The following is a 13,347-nucleotide window of genomic DNA, read 5'->3' as shown; positions in this document are numbered from 1 at the left end:
ATTTATTTATTTATTTATTTATTGGGGGGGCAGCTCAGCCCACCAGGGGTCGGGGCTGGCTGGCATGTGGTGCTGGGGGATTGAACCATGGTCCTTGTTCTTTGCCAAGCTTGTTCCAAGTAGGTGCTTTAGACCACTGAGCCATCTCGCCAGCCCCCAGCAAACTCTTCTAACAGAACACGAAGCCTGTCAGGAAGCTGAGCCTTAGGGAGGGCAATGTCCCTTTCAGATACTGAACCCCCTCAGTCCCTGCCTCTAGCTTGGACACTGGGTAAGTGGTGGCAGTATAGTCACATAAGTGGTATAAAATGCTGTGCAATTTCTCTGGGTAGCAGAGTGCAGGGTCGGTTCAAGGATGACAGCAAGGGAGTGGAGAAGAGCGCAGAGAGCCGCGAGCTGGCCTGGGCAGGCGGGGGCAGATTCGAGCCTTCAGAGGACTCTTCCCTCCTGCATGCTCTTTACTGTGCATCCTGCAGGAGTGGCCTGGCAGCCCTCCACGGGGCTTCTAAGGGAGCTCTGCACACTCTCAGAGTGAGGCCAGCAACTACATGATTTCTAGGGCTTTGGGCACCTGAGGCATGAATTACCTTGTCCAAGAAGAATCGAGTCCGCCTGCCTCTGCCAGACCTCAGTAATCAACACTGCGTAACCCCCTTATGCAAGCTCCAGAAAGGCTCCCCTACCCCGCGGGCACTCACCCAGGAAGTAGCTCATCATCTGAGGTGTGTGGTGAGGGGTAGGCGCGATCCGAAGCAGCTCTTCCCCCCGAGGCACCGTCGGGTAATTTATCGCCTGGACATAGATGTTATGTCTGCTCATCAGCTCATCACAGACTTGTGTGTTTTTAGCAGCATCAGCAACCTGAGTAATGAGAGCAGAACACAGGGTCAGAGCACGTGGGATACCTCTTGGCAGGGATGTCACAGTATCCAAGAGACTAGTGCTCCAGATCAGACTACAGCACGCACAAGCCGGGGAGGACAGCACTGTCCAAACACCTGCAATTTAAAGGAGCTGGTGCTGTCTAGGGAGGACCAGAAACAAAGCCACATTACAAGTACATGGCAGCCAGACGTGGGGGTGCACATCAATAATTCCAGCTACTCAGGAGGCTCAGGCAGGAAGAAAGATTACAAGTCCGAGGCCAGTGGGCAATTTCGGGACTCTGTCTCAAAATAAACATAAAAAAGGACCACGGCTATAGCTCAGTGGTAGAGCACTTGCCCAGTATGAATGAGGCCACAGGTTCAATTTCTAGCACTGCAAAACAAAAGAAGTTACACAATACTCCCCTCCCAGGCCTCCTGTGGGGAAGGCAGGGCTTTTAACACTAGCTGGTCCTTGTTCCCAAGAGGTCTACCCCACTCTGGTCACCTGGAACACCAACAGCACTTCTGTCTGCAGCAGGAAAGGCAAGACCTGTTTTGAAATTTACTAAGCACAAAGGCACACTTCAAAGCTGGTCTCACTCAGGTTTTGGAGCTTCCCAGGAGTAGGCTCTGCATTTACCCTGTTAAGGGCAGTGCTGTGGACAGGGAACCTCTGCTCAGACACCTGGGTTCAAAAGCTTCATTCTCACTGTGAAGGCAGCCAAAGGCAGAGACCATGCAGAGGACTGCGGTAGCAGGCCCTAGCCTGGCCTGGCCATTACAATGCCCACATCCAACTTTGGAAAGGGGGAACCAGAATATCCGCACAGCATGCGAGGTGCGGCCCCCAGGAGTCCAAGCACGGACAGGCCGTTACCCGCACAGGGATGATGTGGCTGGGGCAATGGACCACCGGGAGGCCAGCATCCATTAGCATCTGCCTCATGAGCTTGACGTTACGCTGGTGCTGGCGGCGAAGGGCCCGCCCCTCGGCACTCTTCAGGATCCGCACGGACTCCAGGGCTCCGGCCAGCAGCATAGGAGGCAGCGAGGTGGTGAAGATGAAGCCAGCCGCATAGGAGCGCACGGTGTCAATCAGAGAACTCGTGCTGGCGATGTACCCTCCAACACAGCCGAAGGCTTTCCCTGAGAGCAGACAGCTTCATTATAGCACTAACAGCCAGGTATCACAGCACCTCAGATCATTTGTTTTTTCCTTATCTTCTTGTTCTGTCGCAAGACTGACAGAAGTAGAGTGAGGTCCACTAGGGCTAGGACGCAAAGGCTGAGAGGTTATGAAAGGGTCTTTCCCACAGTCACAGGGCTGACCTCACAATGTGGGCTGCAGAGCAGGCCAGAAGCCCTGGGACTGTACCGGCGGCTCAGGGCCAAGCGGCTGCCTCTCCTCCCACCCTTTCCTCTGGCCTGCTCTTTCCCCCAGCTAGGCCTGCTGCTCTGCTGAGCCCAAACTCCCTCTCCCCTCCTGTGTACTCCGTGTTCCTGGGAGCAGGATGCGGGCTGGGTGCTTGCACCATCCTCACTGTGGACTTAACCTGGTGGCTGCGCTCAGTGCTGTGGTATAACCGTATTACTTCCTACTTAAGCAAACACCAAGCTGACAATTACAGCTTGCAGATTAAAAAAAAAAAAACTATTAGGGGTGGTTTAAGGCCAGATTTGTTTTTCAGTTCTGGTCAAGTCCTTTGTAAAATCTGTTTCTCAAGTTTCAAGATTAAGGACTTTAGAAGAGTTCTCAGAGATCTTAACGTTATGTTCTGTAATTAACGCTTTTGCCAAGCCTTATGGGGGTCACGTGGGTTCAAACTCCTACAGTGGTAAATTTATCCCCCAACCTTTCCTACCTCACAATGACCACAGCTTTAAAGAGTGGAAGTCATGACAAGCGCCTTGAAAGAGAAGGGCCTTTCCTGACAGGGCCCCAGCTGAGCGCCCAGTTTCCCTAGGCTCATGGGAGTAGGGTGGGGGTACTGCTCCCCTTGGCAGGGCTGAAGGACACTTTCTTTGCCCACCCATCCTTTATCAACTTTAGGCCTAACCTGCCATTCTAGCTGACTGCTATATAGGTTTCCAACAGCCTTATCAACTTTCTTTCCATGCTTGCCTGGTAGGCACTCTGCCACGGAGCCATATCTCTGGCCCTTTCCTTATCAACTTTTGAGGTTTTTAGAAAGTCCTCAAATGTGCACAATCAACATCTTCAATTCTTCAGGGTTCTCAAAGGGAAAGGTAATATCTATAGTAACAAACAGCATGCAATACATACATCTCCTCCAGGAGCATTGTTTGTTTGGAGACAGCGTCTCAATATGTGTTCAGACTGACCTTGAGTTATATGTAGCCCATGCTGGCCTTGAACTTTCTCCCTCCTGTGTCAACCTCCTGAGGGCTGGGATTATAGGCATGTACCACCACGCCCAACTCCCTACATGGATTTTTTTTTTTTTTTTTAAATTTTATTTATTTGTGTGTGTGTGTGTGTGTGTGTGTGGCCAGCTCAGCCCACCAGGGGGCGGGGCTGGCTGGCATGTGGTGCTGGGGATTGAACAGTGGTCCCTATGCTTTGCTAAACTTGTTCTAAGTAGGTGCTTTAGACCACTGAGCCATCTCACCAGCCCCTCCCTACATGGATTTTGATACTGATCCAGTCATTTGAGTTGTAATGATGAGGAAGCTAAGGTAAGGAGAAGCTAATTACCAAACTGGTGTTACACAACCTGTGAGTCATGCAACCAGAATAAAGCCCAGGAAGCAGGGCTTCAGTCCGGCTCCCCAGCAGTGAGGTACTTCTGCATAAGGAGGACCAGAAGGCAGGGGGAGCTGGAATACTCCCCCGTGGGAGGCACGCACTTCTGCACTTCACACTGCCCTTGTTCTAACAACTGCTCTAGCAGGAAAGTAAGGAAACGTCTAATTTAGGTGAATGATCTGACGCCTATAGAGTAAAAGCTCTTGCTCATATAGAGTCATGACCGTGTTTGGAATGAGCTCAGATGGCAATAAATGATACTCTGAACATGTCTGGCTAGGAGGGCTCTCAACCTCTAGGATTTTGCTAAGCTGGGCTACCACTCACTGGGACTGAGAAAAAAAAAAAAAATCACTCTAAAGAGAACATGACCAGACTGACACACTGTCACTGTCTCCTCACCTGATGCCCAGTCAGGCTACTCAGTCCTCAGTGATTTTAGACTATTGTAATGCTAGTGCAGAGACAGAACATGCAGAGTATGCGTACCGAGTGTTCCAGAGATGATGTCCATCTTTGGCATGACTCCATCTCGATCACCAATCCCTCCACCTCGAGCCCCATACAGCCCCACTGCGTGGACCTCATCCACGAAGGTGATTGCTCCAAACTCGTGGGCCACATCACACAGCTCTTCCAGTGGACACACTGCCCCTGAGGGAAGACCAGAGAGTCTCTGAAGAGCTTTTTAGTACTGGAAAGAAAACAAACTTTTTCTTTCTCAGTTACCTTGGGAACTCTGAGAACCTAGTAAAAGCCAGAGTGGAAAATCAAAACTGACAAAAACATACATAATAACTACTCTTTTTTTTTTTTTTGGCATAACCAGGGATTGAACTCAAACTCTTGCACTAGCCAGGCAAGCGCTTTTCCTACTGAGCTGTCTCCCCAGTCCCCATAACAACTACTGATTACAAATCACAGCAGAAAAAAAAATAAAATGCCACACATTAGGTGCAGGGATACTGAGTTACAGATTAAACCCAGAACCTTGAGCATGCTAAGCATATGCTCTACTACTGAGCTACATCTCCAGACCCAAAACACTGTACTTGCTATGCAGCTCAGCCTGGCCTTGAGCTCACTTTGTAATCCAGGCTGGTCTCAATCTCAATAATCCTCCTGCCTCAGCCTCCCCAGTGTGAGGATTATAAGCATACACCACCATGCCCAGTCCAACACTACTTTTCAAACATAGTTCAGGTCTTGCTTTTTCATTTCAGGTTTTAGACTAGCTTGTGTTTGGACTTACCATCCATTGAGTGGACAGTTTCAAACGCAACAATCTTAGGGACTGAGGGGTCAGATCTTTGCAACAGGTCTCTGAGGTGGCCGACATCATTGTGGCGGAAGATATACTTTGGCACTCGGCTATTTCGGATCCCTTGGATCATGGAAGCATGGTTTCCAGAATCCGAATAGATCTCACAACCTAATGTTATAAACAAGTTATTTATTGCCACCAAGTCAACGAAAACTTGTTTCCTACACAAAGACAACACATTTTCCTGAAAATACCCATTAGGAAAAGGAACCATAATAACTTTCCAGCGGTTCTCCTTTGAGAGATTCAAAGGAATAATCCTGCAGAGAGCAGTTAATTTGCCTTTCAATCCCAGTGCCTCACTCCACATTCAATCAAGAGATAATACTAAGCAAGAGATTTCTGCAAAGGGATTTCTTGGAAGACAAAGCTAATTCCTGAGAGATATGACCTTTCATGGCTTCTGTTTGTCTCAAACAGATTTGCTACTTAGCCCAGCCTGGCCTCAAACTCATGGTCTGCCTGCCTCAGCCTCTCCAGAGCTGGATTAGGGGTATATGCTACCACACCCAGATCCTATCATTCATGTTTGATCTTCATTAGTATCGTGTTCTACTGAAACTCCTACTGTGCAATTAGTACCACTGTGCCCCAAAAGGCAAAGTTCCCTGATAGGACTGTTACCCTCAATGGAGCCTTCTGGTGAGCTTTCTTGGTTGTTACTAGCAAGAAACCCAAAATGCTCTCGGTGCCACACCAGGCTTCCTTACCTGGCATCATCTTAGCTAAGGTGAAGAGGGTTGAGTCATTGGCCACAAAACATGAGGAAAACAAGAGCGCTGCATCTTTCCCATGGAGGTCAGCCAGCTCCTGCTCCAGGTCCACATGGAATTTGCTTGTTCCAGATATATTTCTTGTACCACCTGCCCCAGCACCATGTTGTTTCAAAGTCTCTCTGTGGGGTTGGAGAGACAGGGTCAGAGAGACAGACAGCTAAATAAAACTCATGGTTCTAAACACCATGCAAATTGCTCCTCTTTCCAGGACCCAGAGACTAAAACTTATGTTGACCTAGCAGCCCTCTCACTGTGAAACCCGGAGTCAGAAGTTTCAACTGCTGCATCTTCACAACAGTGGGAGAAACTAAAGAGTAATCTGTCATATTTTCAAAGGCTAAGTATAGCATTTTGGTCTGGCTACTGATACTGCTGTGACAATAAACTATCCTCCAACTCTGAAAAGAAAAAGTAACATCATTTTGCTGTACTACACTTTCAGTTGACTATGCCTCTCACTGGAGATCCAAGCTGTATAAATTATCAATGTCTGGCTAAGTAATGCCAGTGGCACGGGGAAGCTGGGGGTACTTACACAACTGCCGCACACACCCGGGGATGGCGACTCATCCCTAGGTAGTCGTTACTGCACCAGACCGACACCTGCTTTTTGGTAATAAGGGAGTCGGAATAGTCATCCGCCATGGGGAAGATATGTGCCCTCCGGTTCACAGTTTTAAAAACTCGATAGGTGTGGTCATTTTTTTTCTCATCAATTTTCTTCTCAAAGAAACGATCATATTGAAAAGTAGAGACAGCTAAAAATAAAACAAAAGACAGTGCAGTCTGAAGGTTAAGAAGCACAACCAGGTGTTGGTGGACAGACCTGGGTTCAAGTCCCAGGGTGGCTACTTTACGGCAGGGGGAATCTGGGCAAGTGACTTATGCCCTCATCTTGTGAGGGGTAAACAACGCTATGTGTTTTCAGGTGGTGGGTACACACCTGGAAGGTAGGGGCAGATGTGAAGAGAAAGCTGACCACCAACAGCATTGGGCACTAGGAGCGAGAAGACCTACTTGCTCTAGCAGGGGCATGGCTTTCAACTCTGAACTCACCACACAATTATCTGTTTATCTGATGTGCACTTAGATTATACACTCTCTCCCACATCAGGCAAATAACAATGAGACTTACACTTTGGCAAGTTATCTTGAAGAAGGTGAGACACTCTTTCTGGTCTTTGCTTTCGCATGATATCCTGGAAGTTCTTCAGCAATCCACTCGGATCCTCTCCATCAGACTTCACACTGATCACACTGGGGTTCACTGAGGTTTGGGCAACCTCTGTAATGAAAGTCATGGCAGGTAAGTAGGACTGAACTATTCGGCATGTGCTCTACTATCACACTTTCTAGATACACGGCCAACAATCGCTTACTGCCTTGTTCCCAAACAAGCTCATGAAAACCAAAGTTATTTTTTTTGTTGCTGTCGGGTTTTTTTTTTTTTTTTGTATTATAGGGAAGGGTCTACAGAGTCTTACTACTAGATTAGACTCGTACTGATCCGCCTGTTTACAGCATCCCAAGAGCTGGGATTACAGGCGCGCACCACCATGCCCAGTCTCAATTGCCATGTCAACACGTCCCCGGGGTGGGGCCAGCACGCAGGCCCTGAGCCCCTGTGGCTTGCTAACAGGCACTTTAACCCGCTGAGCTATTTGGCCAGCCCTCAAAGTTAGCTTTTAAAATTGGAATATGGGGGTTGGGGAGATGGCTCAGTGCAATAAGTGCTTCCCTGACAAATGCAAGGGCCTGAGTTCAATCCCTGGTTCCGAAAAAAAAAAAATTGGAATATGGGGGCCGGGGAGATAGCTCAATAGAATAAACACTGGCCTGGCAAGCACAAGGGCCTGAGTTCAATCCCTGATTCTACCACAGATAAATAAATAAATAAATTGGAATATGTTGTCATACATATCAAACTTAGTCATACAGGGTATGGTGGTATACACATGTAATCCCAACACTTGGGAGGCAGAGGCAGGAGGATCACCGCAAGTTTGAGGCCAGCCTGGGCTACAAAGTGAGTTCAAGGCCAGAATATAATACAAAGTAAGACTCTGTCTCAAAGAACAACAAAAAAGTTGTAACTGAGTTATAAAACATCTCTTCTTCTAGTTTATTTAATACAAAGGTCACCTTTCATGCTGTTTTTAGGCTTGCTAGTCAAGTTTAAGGAACATTAAAGTCCAAAAGGGCGTGCCGTAATCCTAGCACTTGGGAGGCTGAAGTGGAAGCCTGCCATAGGCCAGCCTGGGCTCCATAGTGAGCTCTATCAGCCCCATCTACAGAGTGAGGCCCCCTCTCAAAAAACAAAATCCAAACATGTAAAATAAATTTAATATAAATGTTTAAGAATGCCAACATTTCCTAGCTGGTTGGGTTAGCATGCCATCTACTATCTGCCCTATTCTCTATTTTGTTCCCAGGAAATAATTTCAGCCATAGGCTTTTTTGAGACAAGATCTCATTCTTTAGTCCACACTGGCCCTGAACTCATGATCCTCCTGCCTCAGTCTCCCAAGTGCTGGGATTATGAGCATGTACCTCTGTGTCTGGTTCAGATGTAAAGTGTTTGCTGGTGAGGCTCTGAGGGCTTTGGGGGTTCAGGTGAAACCAAGGGTGCAACTCAGTGACTGTCAGTAGGACATGCAGGAGTCTCTGGGCATCCTATGATCAGCATTTACTGCAGACTTCAGTAACACCATTATTTCTACCTTTTGTTCTATTAAATGGTGGGAAAGACCAAAGGAACCGGGCTGGTGAGATGGCTCAGTGGCCTAAAGCACCTACTTGGACCAAGCTTAGCAAAGCACAGGGACCGCGGTTCAATCCCCCAGCACCACATGCCAGCCAGCCCCGCCCCCTGGTGGGCTGAGCTGGACACACACACACACACACACACACAAATAAATAAAATAAAAAAAAAAAAAGACCAAAGGAACAAAGGATAGTTGGAAGCAGCTCAAAACTACTGCTTCTTTTGAGACATTAAACAGTTAACTGAAAAGCTGGCCACATTCTACACACCCACCAGAAAGAAAATCCCACATTTTGCAACACAATTCTCTATTTTGAGGACTTTCCTCCTTGCCCCTAAAAGAAGAAGGTGTCTATACAGACGCAGTCCTAGTAATAGCTCGCACACAGATCCAAGATGCCAAGGGCCAAAATGACCTCCTTGCTCTACTGGTCCCACCTCATCTGTTACCTTTCCGCACAGCGTGCATCTCCTGCACATCCTCCTGGAGCTCCAGACTGGCTCTGCAGAAGACACTGCTGGCCTGCTGGCTCATCTGTGCTGCCAGGAAAGGGCATTTGCTTGCAGTGCCCTGGCCTGCAGCAGGTGAGGGATGACCAGGCGGGAGCTGTGTGCTATCTGGAGTCTGCTGGGATCTGTCAGGAGCCTGCTGGACCTTGGCGCTGGCAGTTTTGTCTTCTGAGGGAGGAAATGGAAAAAATGAAGTGATAGATCTGGTTACATGGTACACAAGAAAATCACACACTTTTTTCTTTTTATTGCCTCAAGAAGATAAACTTTGCACTGAGTCTACTTCATAATAAGACGTAAGATTATTTTTATTAGGTCTTGCTAATTTGTGTCCTTATCTGCTCACTGGAAGCAATGCCCCTTTGAAAGGCTCACTGACAACTCCGCTTACAGCTTAAGCACAGAATATTGCACCTTATAGATACAAAATACCTCTTTCTAATTTTAGACAACCCAGAGCTCTTGAATACTGCCAGCAATTTCTGCCCAATATGTGCCCAATACACTTTAGGAAAGGAATATGCTCTAAAGTCATGAAAGTATTCACATGTTATTCTGTCAATATTTTATAACAGATTCTTTTTTTTAATCGTGTTTTTCTTTTTTAATTTTAAAGAATGAAAACAGAAGCAAAAAACAAATAGAAGAGGGGCTGGTGAGATGGCTCAGTGGTCTAGGGCACCTACTTAGAACAAGCTTGGCAAGGCACAGGGACCGCGGTTCGATCCCCCAGCACCACATGCCAGCCAGCCCTGCCCCCTGGTGGGCTGAGCTGGCCACACACACACACACACACACACACATATATATAAAATATAAAAAAAAAACAAATAGAAGAAATGACAGAGACAGATTAACATACAATACATATGTTACAGATTTTTAAAACAGGGATAGCTAATTAACAATGCTTACTATAGTCTTCTTTTTTTTTTTTTTTGGTCTTTTTCCGACAGGTTCTCACTATGCAGTTCAGGCTGGCCTTGAGCTCACTATGCAGCCCAGGCTGATTTCAAACTCAAAAGAATCTCTGGCCTCAAGCTCTGGAGTGTTGGGATTCTAGGTGTGTGCCACCATCCCAGCTTATAATAGTCTTGATAAAGAAACTTGCATGTTGCTTAACAAAAACTACTGGTTTTCTTCTAAACAAAATAAATACACTATGGGCCTGGGAGATGGCTCAGTAGAATAAGCGCTTCCCTGGCAAGAGCAAGGGTCTGAGTTCAATCCCCGGTTCCATCAAAAAATAAATAAACTAAAACTTCAACATACATACTGATGTCTAATGAAGTCCAAACTACTGCACGTGAAGAAGACAATACGGGCAGATCACAGTCACATCCCTCATCTACTTTTCATCTGCAGTCATCAAAGAGGGCTGCTGACAACACAGCTGGTAATTATGCTTTTAGTTATAACTTCCCTTTCTCTTTCAGCAAATTCATTTACCCTCCTTTTAGCAAAGTCTTCATCACTTAGGAATACTCCTGTGAGTCACTGTCTAGCCTTTCCTACAACTTGGATAAGGTGTCTCAAAACAGTTTTCATTACAATTTTCTACAAAGGAAAGCCAAAAGTTACTTTGAAGTTAACTTCATTCATTATGAAAGTCATACAATTAAAAAAAAAAAAAAAAAAAGATCCTTACGGAATTTCTAGAAAAGGGCTAGCCAGATAGTTCAGTGGACTACAGCACCTGCTTCAGCAGAGCACAGTGGCTGGGGTTTGATCCCCGGCGTGCCGCGCCAGCCCCATCCCCGGGGCGCGCTGAGACTGTGATCGTGACTGGGCGTGGTGGCGCATGCCTGTAATTCCAGCACTTGGGAGGCTGAAAACAGGAGAATCACTATGAGTCTGATCTATGTAGCGAGACCCTGTGCACCCTGTAGACCCTGTCCTAAATTCGTTTTTTCTTTGGCGGAACTGGGGATTGAACTCAGGCCCTTACGCTTGCCAGAGAAGTGCTTATTCCACTGAACCATCTCCCCAGCCCCCTAAATTCATAAAACAAAATAAAAAATTCTAGAAAAAAAGAGCCTTGTGATTCAAAATATCACCACTGTAAATATGCTGGTAAAAAAGACAACTCCTAAAAACAAATACAAAAGATTAAGTCTTTCCTAAAGAAGGAAAAAAACCAAACAAACGCACTCTTTCTCACAGGTCTATACCTAGAGAACAGATGAAAGGAAACGGTAAGCTAACACATTCCCTAGGATTAAGTGAAATCTAAAAAACCTTCTTTCTTGGCAGAACCTTACCTTCACCTCTAGTTTATTAAAACCAACATTAATATACACACATGCCCATAATACTAGCAAGCTGGGAAACTGAGGCAGGAGACTAAAAGTTCAACCTCAGCCTGGGCAACTTAGCAATACTTGCAACATGTAAGCCCCTGTCTAAAAAAAAAGGTTGTAGCTCAACGTGCAAGCCCTGACTTTTTTAATCAACCCACAGAAGCAAAAACAAAATTTATATATAAAATAGGTCCATGTGTTTACAAAACCATTAACAAATACTGTATTATACGAAATACTTCATTGTATTTATAGTATAAATTTATTTTATAAAAAAATAAATAAATTTATTGTATAGCCTCCTCTCCAAACACTTTTTTTGGTTTTTGGAGCCAGTATCTTGATACACGGATCAGGAACTATGTGGGCCTGACTGGCCTCACTCACAGAAACACTTCTGCCTCAGCTTCCCAAGTGCTGGGATCAGAGGTAGGCGCCAGCATACCTGACAGGATTCCACTCTTATGAGGACCCTAATGCAATCAGATGACAGAAAGTGGAATGGTGGTTGTCAGGGGCTGGGACAGGAACAATGAGAGCTGATGTAACAGCCAGAGTTCTGGATGGGGAAAATGAAGACAGTTCTATAGATGGATGGTAGTAGTGACTGTACAACATGAGTGTACCTAATACTATTGAACTGTACACGAAGGTTACTTTCATATTTTATGTATCTTGTGACCAAAAAAACTTAAACAAAAAAATCATCACTTTAAAAGGTTTGTTTGTTTTTGGTGGAACCAGGGATTGAACTCAGGTCCTTGCGCTTGCCAGAAAGGCGCTTATTCCACTGAGCCATCTCCATGGCCCTGGTTTGTTTGTTTTTGTGATGCCGGGGATTGAACTCAGATTCTACTGAGCTATCTTCCTGGCCCTCAACTATCTCCCCGGCCCTCTAAAAGATTTGAGAAAAAAATAAAAAAATAAAAGCTTTGAGACCCTGAAGGCCAAGACTAAAGCAAAGACAAGGTATTTACTGAAAGCTTATAATGGAATATTCCAACTAAACATTTGAATGAGGCACTGAGGTAACACTAAAATCCTAATAGACACTGCCAGGCACTCCAGAAACCTGGAACAGGGCCCAGGAAGATAGAACAGTAGAATAGGCTCTTGCCTGGCAAGCGCTGGGTCCTGAGTTCAATTCCTAGCACCGCAAAAAAAAAAAAGAAAAAGAAAAAGAAAGAAACCTGGAACATGGAACACTGGCCACATTTCACCTGAAAAGCCAGGAACACCAAAAGTGCTCACCTGAAGGCTTAGGGTGACAATGACAGGAAATAATCAGCACACAAATCTGAGTCCTCCCTAAGGCGGCCTTTTCCATCGTGGACAGGAACTGCTTCTCATCCAGAGATCAGAATAAATACCCACCCCGCACCTCAACTGCCAAGGACACTTACTCTCACTGGGCGGAGGGGTTTCTTTGATCTGCTGGCAATGTACCGCTGTGGTGGCAAGGCTCCTCGGGGCTGGCTTGGCCCCAACCTCCATCATCTTGGGGCAGTTCTGGGCATAGAACAAAAGAGATTTTCCTGCCTTCTGCAGAAAGGCCTGCGAGACCCGAGATAAGAATGGGCAGCGGCGGACAACAGTCTCCATATTTAGGACGTGTACTGGCTCCTGTGGAAAGACTAACGAAGAGTGACATCAGCACTTGTTAATAATCAGGCAAATACAGTACCACAGACAAGGTTACTAGGTTCAGGTGTCACCAGCAGTGAGGTACACCCAGAGAACTTCACTTGAGAGCAAAGAAATAGAATACAAAGAACAAACGGTGACCACACACTACCTAGGTCACCAACTTCTTGTTTTATTCTCCAGCTCGGGTAGTAAAGTACCCGATGGGTTGGGGAGATAGTTTGGCAGTCTAAGCACTTGCCTGGTAAGCACAAAGTCCTGAGTTCGATCCCCAGTATTACATGCTGTGCCAGCCCTCAGAACCCTGCACTGAAACCAGGCATGGTAGCAAGCATACCTGTAATCTCAGCACTAGTGAGGCTGAGACAGGAGGATCACTAAAGTCCCAACTGC

At 46.3% G+C, this 13,347-nt stretch overlaps 1 protein-coding gene across 2 annotated transcripts in view; it reads right to left on the bottom strand.

The window, feature by feature from the left end:
- Window positions 1–13,347, bottom strand: part of Alas1 (5'-aminolevulinate synthase 1) — a 16,769-nt gene that overhangs the window by 2,148 nt on the left and 1,274 nt on the right. The window contains exons 2-10 of one of the 2 annotated variants that reach the window (XM_004625166.2): window positions 12,714–12,944; window positions 8,951–9,178; window positions 6,872–7,021; window positions 6,272–6,494; window positions 5,671–5,855; window positions 4,889–5,068; window positions 4,126–4,290; window positions 1,747–2,015; window positions 699–861 (exon numbers count right to left, since the gene is read on the bottom strand). In XM_004625166.2, the coding sequence (XP_004625223.1) occupies window positions 699–861; window positions 1,747–2,015; window positions 4,126–4,290; window positions 4,889–5,068; window positions 5,671–5,855; window positions 6,272–6,494; window positions 6,872–7,021; window positions 8,951–9,178; window positions 12,714–12,912 (1,762 nt within the window). In that variant the 5' untranslated portion in view covers window positions 12,913–12,944. The remainder of the gene's footprint in view (window positions 1–698; window positions 862–1,746; window positions 2,016–4,125; window positions 4,291–4,888; window positions 5,069–5,670; window positions 5,856–6,271; window positions 6,495–6,871; window positions 7,022–8,950; window positions 9,179–12,713; window positions 12,945–13,347) is intronic. The other variant, XM_023706418.1, reaches the window with a different exon arrangement.

This window comes from Octodon degus, unplaced genomic scaffold (genome assembly GCF_000260255.1).
Source record: "Octodon degus isolate 3935 unplaced genomic scaffold, OctDeg1.0 scaffold00008, whole genome shotgun sequence".
NCBI classification, from domain to species: Eukaryota; Metazoa; Chordata; class Mammalia; order Rodentia; family Octodontidae; genus Octodon; species Octodon degus.
This window is presented reverse-complemented; position numbering and strand designations above follow the sequence as displayed.